Here is a 12,829-nt window from a genome sequence, read left to right on the forward strand (position 1 = left end):
ATCAATTAAACTTTGCCATAGGTGTGTATGTCTAGGAGAAGACATAGTAAATATACGTAGTATACCTAAGGGTTGGGGACCTTCCAGGTTTCAGGGGATCTTGGGATGCATCTGGTGCAGACGACAGGGGACCACTGTAATTAGCTGGTCTATGGGAGAGAAAATCTGCACAGGAAGTGTCAGTCAGAGGACTCCTAAGAAGGAGAGGGAAAGCAGCACTTGTGCCTTCAACCCTCAGCAGAGATGGCGTGAGGACTGTGACGAGTGGCCCTGGTGGCACAGGAGTCCTGGCAATGCAGGCCGCACATTGGCTGCACCCCTTCTGCCTCCGCAGACCTCCCACTGCACCGCCTGCTACCTCCCTCCCCAACACACCACCCGCTGAAGAGCTTCTAAAATACTCAGCACCTTGAATCTGTGCCTTTCATGTCATGCACCCACTAACCCTCCGGTGGGCTCGGTGGTAGTTCTCTTTATACTTACTCGGCGGGCCTGCATGTGCCACATGCGTCCACAGAGCATGGCCATGAATGCTACCTAATGCAAGCACGCTTTCACAAATGAGGTTCAGAGGCACTTTTAGGAAACAAAATTCTTTATTAAAAAAAATAACTTACAAATTAAGAGAACTCTGTTCATTTTGTGCACAGGTTTTGCAGCCTGGAACGGTCTTCTTTTGCTTTAAATGTAGCTCTGCAATACTATTAACGTCCAAACTGCCTTACAGAGCAGTTTCTGTTCCATATCCTGTGCTGGTACAACACACCACACAGATATAAAACTATTGTAAATAAAACATTTTGGCCAAGACTGGCATATATTTTTATATATTCATATATCTTTATATATATATAAAATTTTAAATCAGCTAACAATTAATGTCATCCTTAGTCACAACTGAAGTCAAACTAAATCTTAATACTACATCAATCTGAGTATGTCAGCATTATACCTCCCATACAATATTTAAAATATATTTAACTTTCAAATACATTTATAAAGTACGCCAATAGTGAGAAAATAAAGTCTTAAAACTTAAATACAAATCACCATATAACAATTTCAGGAAGCCCAGGAGGTTCTATGTACAGACGTCCAGGCAAGCCTGTCCTGAAGCTGGCTGGACACACAGCGCTGGCTGCACGGCTCAGCTCTGCCTTTGCCAAAGCGTCAGAGTGCACAGCCGGGCGACAACTGCACTGGTGTGGACAGAGGAAGATGCACAATGTCACGCCTTCTCCTCTTCATGTCACTTGGGCATCAAGACCCAAAGCTCCCTTGCTCTCCTGTGGAAACCATGTGGCCCAAGGCCACATTCACAAGCTCCCTGTCCCAGGCTCTGCATGGTGGGTCATTTGGTGCTTTGCTCCAGCGCAGAGTACTCTGTGTCTGACGCTCTGGAGGCGTCGATGAGCTTGGTGAGGCCCGTTTTGGCGGAGTACTTGAAAATGAAGGCCTTCATAAGCTCGTACCTGTAGTTGCGGTTGATGAAGCTGTAGAGCACGGGGTTGACGCAGCAGTGCACCAGGGACAGGCACTGCGTGACGTGCAGCGCCGTGAAGAGCGCGTTCTCCAGCTGGCAGGTGAAGGGGAGGTAGTGCAGGATGGAGAAGATGTCCAGCAGCACCACCACGTGGTAGGGGAGCCAGCACACGAGGAAGACCACCACGTAGGAGAAGATGATCTTTCGGCTACTGTGCTTCTCCTGGTCGCCGGATGCCGAGATGGCCCTGGCGAGCAGGAAGTAGAAGACAGCGATGATGGAGAAGGGGACGGCGAAGCCCAAGACAACAGAGACCAGCTCCATGCCGATCAGCCACTCCTTGATGCTGTGCTCAGGGTAGAAGGACCGGCAGTAGGTCTCGTTGTTGGAAGCAGACGTGACGGTCTTCAGGTAGTAGGTGTCGGGCAGAGACACGCAGAAGGCCAGCAGCCACACCAGGACGCACACGATGCGGCGCACCATCTTCTTCCTGCGGCTGGAGGTGCTGGTGAAGTAGGTGATGGAGAGGTAGCGGTCGACGCTCATGCACGTGAGGAAGAAGATGCTGCCAAAGAGGTTGATAGAGAAGATGAGGTGCGTGACCTTGCAGGTGAGCTCGCCCATGGGCCACTGGTTGTGCTGCACCAGGCTGACCACCCAGACCGGGATGGTGATGACTACCCACAGGTCCGCGATGGCCAGGTTCAAGATGTAGCAGTGGGTGTCGTAGCCTGTGGTCTTGGCCTGGATGTTCACCCAGACCACCACAGAGTTGGCAATCATGCCGATCACGAAGATGAAAATGTAAATGAAGGAGAGCGTGTAGAGCAGGATGCTTTTGTGGGGCATGGCGGGGCACTGCACCGTGTCGACCAGGATGCAGTCGCTGCTGTTGCATGGCCAGCTGATGTCAGAGAAGTTCCCTGGCTCCGTGTAGTCAAAGAGATGCAGATCCATGGTGTGGGGAGTGAGAGGGACCTACAGCAAGCCAGAGAGATGGGAGAGAGAAATCACTCATCAGAGAATCTCACTTCCAGTCCCAACACTGCTCCAGGGTCCTGATAAGGCCCAGCAGTTCTGCTCAAGTTCTGAGGTATCCCACAAAGAAAGGAGAAAAGAAAACAACCGCATGAGAACTGTGTCACATAAACAAACACCCAGAGTCTCGTCCACACCATGCCCAAAGACGGACACAGTGTTTGTTTTCTATCTTTTCACAGCTGTGTTCTCAAGACACCATCAGCCTGGCTGTGCCCAGGGTGTGAAATCAACACGGTTCAGGGCCAAAGAAACGTCAGGCTGCTGAGCCTGGCCACTGCAGTGCTGGAGGCCTGCTCCTTCTCAGCGGGGGACGGTGGAGCTATTTTATCTAGGTCCCCCAAGAATGGCAGGGTGGGTCTGCCCCTGCCATGTTGAATTGCAAGCGTCCCGCTTTGGTGTCTGGGTGAAAGCATTTCAAATCCTCAACCCAATTTGCATGTAAAACATGACTTAGCGCTTATTACCTTTTTGCAAAATTCATATGCAAACCTAAATCTTGGGCCCCTTTGCTTCAGTCATGAGGCCACTTGGAGCTTGGCCAGCATGTGTGCAATTCCCACAGCCCAAATGCACCCCAAAACCACAGGCTCGGGGCTGGCCATGCCACATCAGCTGAGGGCAACCAACCAGCTGCCTCAGCCCTGGCCTTGGTGTAGTTTCCCTTTATTTGTTCAACTGCTTCAGGAGCAATGTGTGCCAAGACCCGAGGCTCAGAGGTCACCACCTGCTGCCTTTCTGCAGAGCCGACGATCTGCCAGCTTCTCCTGCTAACCCGACCTGAGGCCAGCAAGCTCCACGGTCAGCCCTTCTCAGCCAGCGAGGGCTCGGCCACAGGTAGCCCTGCTTCTGGAGTGACGCTCCACAGATACCGTGAGAGTGGCCAGGAGCTGTCTTTCAGTGACCTTCTGTCCCTTGACAGCCCTGAAGTCAAGGCTGTGGTCCTAGGTGGGTAGGGAGTATAAGCCAGGGACACCAGCCCTGACTCGTCCCTTCTAGGTAGGTGGCAGTTCTGTCACCTGCCACAGGGGCTGACTGGCCAAGAGTCAGTCTCCCAAAGTGACTCCGGGTTACCCATAGCAACTCCTAGAAGAGGGTCAGTGCGTGTCAGGTGGCCTTGCCAACTGTCTGAGAACCAGGGCAGGGACATTCCAGGTGGGAATTCTGGCGCCTCCACCCAGCAGTGTCCAACTTCAGACTCGCTGGTTACCCTGCCTGTGTCTGCTGCCCTAGGACAGCAGCACCCACCTCAGCTTTCCTTAGGGACAAAGGGCCTAACCCGGACGGAATCTCTAGGTAGCAGATGCTCAATGACCCGCCACCTGCCACTGGCCCAGGGGAAGCAATCAGCTTCTCCCCTTGAGCAGAAAGGCTCTTCTCACTTGGGAAACTGGCTCTCACTGGCTGCATAACAACCCCCCCCCCACCCCGAGAGGGCCCAGGAGCTGGCAGAGAACACGCACCTAGATCAGGCGCTCCTCAGGAAAGCGTGGACAGTTCCTTAAGGATGGAGGACACCTGCTGCCCGCCAGAAGCCCCTCCACAGCCTCCAAATTCCGCAGGCGGCCCACTCCTGAATGCCACCCAGGCAGACTGGCAGGCCCCGCGGCTCCCGTGTGGGTGCAGGGGACGTGGGTGGTTGTGCGCTCCCCACTGGCCTCCCAACCCAGCCTCTGTGTCCTCTGTGCTGTTGGAAGGTCTGGGCTTTCTGTGGCAGCCACTTCCCCTCTGCTCCACCATGGAGTGGGTCACTGGCCCTGCAGCCAGGAAGGACCCCACAGCCCAGTGACCCCCAGGCACAGGAGGGCACCCACAGAGGGCAAGATGGAGTCAGGACAGACAAACCCAAACAAGGAGACGTGGTCTTGACCTAAGACACAGCTTCAAGGACTCCAGAACGACGTTGACCCAATGGGGCTGCAGAGGTGCTGCCAGAAGACGGGCCCTGATCTCCCAGACTGGCCTCAGAGCATCCAACCAGCCCCAGACTCCTCGAAGCTACTCCTGCCACCTTCCATTGGCCACCAAGTGTCCTGGGCTGCCCTCACCCTGCCACCCTGCACCTGTGACTCCAGATGGACGCTACCTCTGCTCTTCCTCGTGGCTCCAGGCAGAGCGCCCACCCTGGGCGGCGCCCTGCCCCTCCTTCCCATGTCCTCACAGTGGAGCATCTGCAGCGCAGCTCGGTTTAAGGCATTCCCTCCCCCAAACCCATCCGTCCTCATCGCACTGGAAGCAGAGGAGCCCGGATGGAGGACAAACCACAGCCCCACAGCCATCCGGACCTGAGAGCGCTCTGCTGGAGGTGGCTTCCGCCCATTCTCTGTCCCCACTGGCACAGCCCAGGGCCTTGGCAGGGACAGCCTTAAATCCTAGAGCCCAAAGAAAGGAAGGACGCTGAGCCCTTCACAGCCTGCCCCTGGGTCTGACCCCACCCCCACTCTCACACCTGGGTGCTTCTCTGGCCTGGCCTCCCTTGCCCTCCAGAGCACCCACACTGGGCCCTGGCACAGTCCAGGGAGAGCGGCCCCAGGCAGGGGCCCAGACGAGAGGCACCTCCTCCTGGGGCTGAGCAGTGACCGTCCAGGCCCCTCCCGTCTCCCCCACATCATCTCTGACTCATCCCCCGCACCTGGCAGCTGCCAACCCCGTATCCTCCAGGCCAGAGCAGAGGCGGGCACTGGGAAGGCTCGGGGCTCTGATCCAGCCTTTGGCTCCTGCCTCTGCCCTCCGGCCTGGAGTTTCACTGGGACAGGCACGCCACCCTCCAGCCACACCCTCTCTCCCCTCAGGGGTGGGGTGGCACCACGTGGGAGATGTGGGGTGGCACCACGTGGCAGATGTGGGGCAGAGAGACAGCTGCCATCCAAGGTGGAGCAAGGAGCAGACAGGGAGGCTCCCGCTGGCCCTGAGCACAGGTGACCAGCCACCAGTCACTGGGCACCAACTGGTCTGAGGAGCAGCAGCACGCACCCAACTGCCATGGGAGCCGGAGGCCCACACCCTGGCCACCCCCTTCTCCTGGGGCCCGAGAGGACCCCTCCTCCCCACCGCAGAAGGCTCCAGTCCAGGAGAAAGGCGACCAAGTAGCATGGCGTGATCAGACCCTCCACCGGCTCAGGTGGGAACTAAGGACAACAAAAAGTCAAAAACCAAACCTCACCACCGTCCCTTGTCCAGAACAGGACCTGCTGCATCATGGGGACCACTGTGGGCGCCTGGGGGGAAGGACACTCTGTCCAGTGCCGCTCCCGGTCGGTCTGTCCCCCCCTGGAGCAGAGAGCTGCCTGCCTAGAACGGCCTAGGCAGGGCCACTCAGTCCTCGCCAGGAACAGAAGATGGAAGGCAAAGGAGCCTCAGCCAGGGACAAAGCTCCAGGGGACCTGAGCACGGAGGCAGGAGGGAGAGGGGCTGCGACTCCTGGAGCGCCCTGCACAAAGCCAAGGGACTGCCCGGTCCTGGGGAAAGAGCCACTGCAGGCCACCAGGACCCACGGGCCACTGCGCTCCTCGCACGCAGACCTCACGCAGCCATGGGTCTATTTATGCTGGCAGCAGGGACTGCTGACAACCAGGAGGCCCGAAGGAGACCCCACCCCACTCAGACCAGGCACTGGCCTGCTGCTGACCAACCACAGCTCATTCCTGCCAGCTGGAGGCCAGAGAGCAAGAGAAATTTTGGATATAAATCTGTGTGTTGCCTCTATCTGGGCTCCGTGCCCGCGCCTGTGAAGGAGGCACGAGACCCACCTCACGGGCTTCGGCTGTACAGCATCTGCACAGAGGTTCCAGAAGAGGCGAAGGGCTCCAAGTAAAGGATGTTTCCCATTCTAGGATTTTATAATTTTATATGTGAACCATATTTCTTATCTTGAAATACTCACATTTCCCCAAATGTGCATACAAAATGTTTATTGAAGTAGTAATTTTTTTACTAGCAAAAATCGCAGATGACATAAATCTCTATCAACAGAGGAACTATTCAATAAACTATGGCATAGTCTCTGGAATATAATACAGCTATAAAAAGGGAGGGACAGTGTTTTTCATGAGCAGGGAGAGTTATGACATGCTGTTAGTGAAAGGCAAAGTGCAAACATTATCCCTTTGATGTAGGAGAAAAAGCAAAACTCGAGTGTATTTTCAAATGCAAATGTACGTCATCAAGGGCACAGAGTCTTCAGTAAGTGGGACCCTGGCAGGAAGGGTAGAAAAGGGGGACAAAGGAAGACTGTACTTTTTACTCTATAAACTTCTGTGTTATTTGAAATTTGACATAAAAAATTACGTAAATTTCAAAAGAGGGAGGAATGACCCATGGAACAATTAAGGCTCGTATTCTATTTTTGTAGACCCCAAAGAACCCACTGAGAATAGAAACCCATAAACACAGTTTGCCTTCCTAACTTCTGAGCTTCTCTCCTGCCCAGTGCCATCCACAGGGTCACTGCTGGGAAGACCCTGCCCACCACCTGCACTCACCCGGCATCCACGTCCACCATGACAGGAGGGGGCCAGCGCTGGACATGGCATCACCTGCCCCTCCCCACTGGCCCTGGGCCTGGAAAGGGACTATCCACCCACCACTCCCAGTCCCAAGTGGTGCGCGAGGCCCTCCGTGTTGGGAGGAGGATGTTCCTGGGAGATTCGCCTCTGGTTTCCGAGGTTTGTTATCATGACCACACATCCCTGGCGCCGCCCCAGCCACGGCGGGCAGCCTGAGGGATTTAGCTGCACCCACAGGGTTTGCCTGAGCTCACCCCAGCACTCTGGGCGAGGCCAAAATTAGAAGTCTCCAAGTTTAGAGTCCCGCGGGATGGCGGTTTGCTCTGAGGCCCACGTGTCCTCACCCTGGTTAGCTGCCTCAAGAGCCTGCCAAGTGTTCAGGTGTCTGGCTAATGTTCACCAGGACGCCTTCAACAGCTCTCCATGGCCCTTGCAGCCTGGGGAGATCCCCCGAGGCCATGCCCTGGCCGCTGCTCCTCCACCTTCTCGCCCCTGGACCCCCGCAGGAGTCCATGCCCCACCCCACCTTGTGCCTGCTCAAGCCTGGTGCCCCCCACCATGTCTCCTTTGTCATCCTATGGCCACACAAGCAAAGTGGATCAGTGGTCATCATGCCCCCGAGGCTGGTGACCTTAGCCGACACTGGGCCTAGGTTTCCCAAAGGCCTCTTCTGAATCCTCGCTGAGGTCTGCAGGCCTCTGCAGGGCACTGCACTGCTCTGGGGCAGGTGAAGGTGAGGAACTAGCTTCATCCCCCCCTCTGTCCCCCCCCACGCTCCGCCAAGAGCTGAGGAGGTCAGGAAGGTGCAAAACCAGCACGGTACCCCCAGGCCCAAGCAAGGTGGCAGGTACCTCCTGTAGCAGGGGAGGTGCTCCCAATCTAGTGACCCATGGGGGGCTTCCAGAGTGGCAGCCCAGGGGGCCCCAAGCGGGTTCTGAACTTCAGGGGAGTCGCCCAGCCTGGCTGAGGCAGACTCCCCATAAAGGAGAGAAGGAGGTGAGAGTGGTCTTGGAGGGTGGGCAGGAGGTGAGGCTGGCCTGACTCTTCAGCAGCCACAAGAAGGTCTTGAGCAAGGCCACATCTTGGGGCAGAAGAAGCTTAGAGGATGAAGGTGACACTCATACCCAGAGGCCTGGCAGGGGCACCCTGGTGGCTGGGTGCAGAGCAGCCACCGCAGGCACCTTGGAGGAGGGCCCTGCAGCTCTGCAGGAGGCAGATCAGATAAAGTGGAGCCTGTCTGGACCTGAGCCTCCAGGTCGCCTCCTTAGCATCTGTCTGTAACTCATGGCCTGTGCCCTGCAAGGGCACTTCCTGGAGAAATTCATTGTTGTATTAACGTAAGAGCTGACCACGGCCTTCTGTCCCTGTCACCGCCATGTGTGCACCTGGAAACTGAGGGCAAGGCGGGCACAGACACCCAGGGACTGAGATCAGATCTCTCTGCACGGCCGACTTGCGCTGTTGTATTTAACTGTTTAACCGGTTAGATCTAGGGGACACCGGACACTGACCGCCAACCTGCAGGCCTCCTACCCACAGGCCTCCGCCCTGCAGCCTCTGTGGCTGGGCCTGAGGGCAGCAGGGGAAGCGGTCTGCATCAGGGCCAAGACAGTGTGGTCCTATGACACCTTCATCACGACCCCAGGTGACCTTATTTTATGGAAGTAGGGAACTGCTTTGATTTATTTGTGAACTCAAAACATAGTAAATATGAGGAAAGGAAGAACACTGAATGCAGAGGGGAGACTCCACGCCCATCCTGACACAGGCCGCCTGTTCACGGGGTGCTCGGCAAACTCACGTCAACACGTGGGACGCCCGACCCACTGTAAGTATCTGGGGGATAAAATGAATGCCACGTCCAGAAACCCGATCTGGTCTATTGTGCTCAGCTGCCCAGGGAGCAAAGCTGTGCCCAGCAGAGCAGATCCGAGGCTCCGGTCACAAAGGCAGCCGTCTGGGCTGGCCAAGTGTGATCAGAGATCTCCTTCCCACCCAGCTTAGGACCAAGTGGGAGGTCAGCCAGGCTAGGAGGGCTCTCAGGAGACACAGGGAGCTTCCCTCGGCGACGCTGGGAAACCTCAGGCTCTTCCTGTAACACCGAAGGAAGACGTCTTCAAAGGCCTCCGTGACACAGGAAGAGAGGAGGCGAGGCCATCTGCCTGACACAGCCCTGGAAACGCAGTCCACCCTGCCCATGCCTTATCTGTCCCCCGGCCAGCAGTGGCTCAAGGCCACCTCCGATAGCCACAGCCCCTCCACCCTCTAAGATCCTGGGACAAAATAAGGTCTGCTTCCAAACCCACTTGAAGTTCCACAAAACTGTCACCTTATAACAAAGCAATAATGGTTGTTTTTGTTCTTGTCTTTGGGTGGGGGTTGGGGTGGAGGGTTTGTAATTCCAAACTAGTAGATTCTCTGTAAGGACCTTCATCAAATGGAGCATGCGAGTACTAAAATCAGGGACACCCTCCAGGGCACATCCTGGTCTCTCTCTTGCTCTTTTCTTTACTTTCCTTATAATAGAGAATATGTCCTGGAGCTCTCCGTGTGTGTGTGTGTGTGTGTGTGTGTGTGTGTGTACTTTAAAAAACACTAGACATGACAGAGTTTGGGGTTTCATTCTATTATACCTGCATGCACGTGATCCAGCCGCACAGCATTTTAATACTATTCTTGTTGCTAAGAGTAAAGCTAAGCCCCCTGGTTGCCTGGTTTGAAAGTGCAAATGCCTTCAGGCCCCAAATTCCATTCATGTTCCACAAAATCACTGAGAAAAAAACCTAAAGATCTGCAATCTTTGAAGCCCTCTGCTCTCTCCTCTTACGGTTTATAAAGTGACTGCCCTCCAGCCCCAGGTTGGAGTAACTTCAACCACTTCCCTCCTGTTGACGTGAAAACAGGAGCTCTCTGCCCAAAACCATCACACAAAAAGCCACTGTTCTGATGAAGTAGGGTGTTCTGGGCAGGGTGGTTTTTTTTCCCCTTTCTTTCTTTCATCCAGAAAGCCTATACTTGGCCTGTTCTGGGCCTGATTAGAAATCATAATACTTTCTCGACTCTCCAAGGACTTGCTGTTAAATGGGGCAAACTCACCTCCAAAGTCCTCACCTAGTTAAGCAGAAGCTGCTGCCTTGGAATTTTCTGGAGCTTTTTAAAAATTACAACTGCAATGCATGCTCTTTAAAAAAAAAAAAATACTAGCAGCAACACATGGCCGTTCCTCAATTTCCCTGGCTTTTGCATCCCCTCCCCCACCCGGGCTCCTGGAGGCTATGGCTGAAGCTCAGCAGTTGTGCACAGATTCAAGTGTTTATGGCAGAGACAGGGAAAAAAAGAGCAAATTGTTTCCAAGCTAGAGCTCCCATGTGCAGCTCCGCCCTAGAGAGAGCCTGTGCATCTGGGCTAAGCTCCTGTTCTGAAGGGAGGAAGACCAGCAGCTCATCCCAGAAAATCCACAGAAAGTGCAAGCCCCGAAATCAGAAACCACAGCCTCGCTGCCCGGGCTGGGCATGCCTATTTGATCTCCACATTTTCCTGGAATAAATAAAAGGACACAAAGGCGGCATCTGCGTTTTAGAAGAAAAGAAGAAAGCTGCCACAGCGAGAGCGCAGGCTGAAGTTTTAGGGGATGTCACTGCCCAGATACCTTCAAAGGGCTGTAAACCATTTACAGAGGCCCACTCCCACTTTGGAGAAACTAATTAATCCTGTTGTGAGCAAATGAATGGCAAGAAAGAGAGAGAGAGAGAGAGAGGGAGAGAGAGAGGGAGAGACGGGGAGAGACAGCCAGTCTGACTTTTACAACTTCTCCTTCTCCCTGGAAGTTATAAGTCTTGGCTAACCACCCATTCCTGACCTCAGCCACCCCTGGAATCCACATGCATCTTAACAAAATGGAACAAAATTCACTTCTGCCTGAAGAATATATGTAAATTATCAAACACTAGACTTTTTGTGTGATGCTTTCTTTTCCCATCAAAGTCGGACTTAACACTTTCTAAGAGAACAATAAATACTTAAATTAAATTAGCAAGGATATAATTGAGAGACAAGAAGACCAGGGTTGTATTTAACATTCCCATTTATAGCTTCCGGACTTCAGGATCTGGTAATCCCCCAAAGAGTTGAGTTCAAATACATTCTGGAGTCACAGAGATTCTAACCCAGTCCTCTGGTTCACTTAAGGCTGCCCCTTAGAGTGTTTGTCTTGCCGGAATTACGAAGTTACAGCCAATTCTAGTTCCCACTCAATATATCAGAAGCAAAGCAGGTAACGGTGGTGCCAAGCTAAACCCTATGCCAACTCTGGGCAAGCAGAACGGACGGTATGCCTTCTCCCAAAGGTCCCTTCCTACTGGAGCTTAAGTACCCACAGCAGCAAAGAAACACCAGATTCCTCAAATCAACAAATACACCTGGAAATTGCCTTGCGCCAGTGCCCTGCGCTTTCTATAGCTAGAGGTGAAGCCCCGAATCAGCAGAGGCACTTTGAACACAGAGTTAACAACGTGCAGCCTGCACTTCCAGAAACCAGGCTCCCAGGCACCCACCCATCTCAGCAATCAGAAAGGGTCCTCCCAACAAGCCCTCTTAGCTTAAGAGCCAGAGCTCTGCCTGTCCCGCTTCCTTCCTCAGCAGGCTGCTGCTGGGCACCGCTTCCTTACCTCGGGCTGGTTGGGCTCCGGGTTGTCTTCCTGGCTGTGAGCTTGCTCTCAGCGCTGAGCAGTTTTGAGGAACTGTGAGCTCCGGAGCTGCAGACTTGTGTTATATAAGCTGCAGAAAGGCGCCTCTAGGTGGCAGCTTTGTAGCCCTCATGGGCTTCCCCTGCGCCTCCCTGCCCCCCTTGCACAGGCATGCAAGCAGGCACACACCCAGCACACACACCCCTCTGGTGAACCTCTGCCGTGTGGTTTCCTGCACACGCACACTCTTGGGAAACCCCAGCCTTCTTTCATTTGCAAAATCTAATGAACCACAAGGTCTAGACCCCATGGGGGCAAGTGTCAGCAGAAGAAAAACTGAAAGGAATCCCAGGGCTTTGCAAAATCATCAAATATTTATCTGGTCTCAGGTAGATATTTAATAATCCCATTAACGCCAAGAGTTCCTTTGAATGCCTCTAGCTCTAGGGAAGACTTTGTTCCCAAGACAAATCACCCTGAACTTATGAACTTTGGTGTTGGTTTATTAAGTCTGTGTTGTCTTTTGTTAATTCCTCCAAAACAGAAGTCTCCGTTTTGATGTGAGCAACTAATCGGGACTGCACCAAATGACTCAAAGTGGGGGAAAGAAAGCACTTTTATAACAGATCTTGATATATTTTATACATTTATTTGTAAAGCTCTTTAGATGTGAAATCCTTGAGACTCTCTCAGAGTGCTCTGCACAGTCTGCCCCGTGCCAGACACACATTAAGAACTAATCCATGGCTTTGATAATGTCTTCTCTCTGGTGAGTCCAGCAAACACTTCATTATCAACATCATCATCATCATTAAAATCTACATTCTTATCTAGAAACAGATTGCTAAAGTCCTGTCCATGGAGGAACCTAAAAATGTGTTCCAGTGTCATAATTCTAACACCCCCACTTAGTAAAACCATCCATGATCCAGTAAGTCTGTGATCCAAACTTCTACTTTTTCTTTGGGTCCTAGGGACTGAACCCAGGGGTACTTCACCATTGAACTGCCTCTCCAGTCGGCTTTTTTTTTTCTTTTAATTTTTGCGACGGGGCCTCCCTAAGTTGCTGAGACTAGCTTTGAACTTATGATCTTCCTGCCTCAACCTCCCAAATCTCT

General features: G+C 53.4%; 1 protein-coding gene across 1 annotated transcript; it reads right to left on the bottom strand.

Moving 5' to 3' along the window:
• Positions 1 to 577: 577 nt before the first annotated feature.
• Positions 578 to 11,789, bottom strand: Ackr3 (atypical chemokine receptor 3). Its single transcript, XM_076865988.2, has 2 exons — positions 11,694 to 11,789; positions 578 to 2,461 (listed from the first exon to the last, which is right to left on the bottom strand). The coding sequence occupies exon 2, from the start codon at positions 2,438 to 2,440 to the stop codon at positions 1,352 to 1,354; it is 1,089 nt and encodes a 362-aa protein (XP_076722103.1). The 5' UTR covers positions 2,441 to 2,461; positions 11,694 to 11,789; the 3' UTR covers positions 578 to 1,351.
• Positions 11,790 to 12,829: the final 1,040 nt, after the last annotated feature.

Source organism: Callospermophilus lateralis, chromosome 9, assembly GCF_048772815.1.
Source record: "Callospermophilus lateralis isolate mCalLat2 chromosome 9, mCalLat2.hap1, whole genome shotgun sequence".
NCBI classification, from domain to species: Eukaryota; Metazoa; Chordata; class Mammalia; order Rodentia; family Sciuridae; genus Callospermophilus; species Callospermophilus lateralis.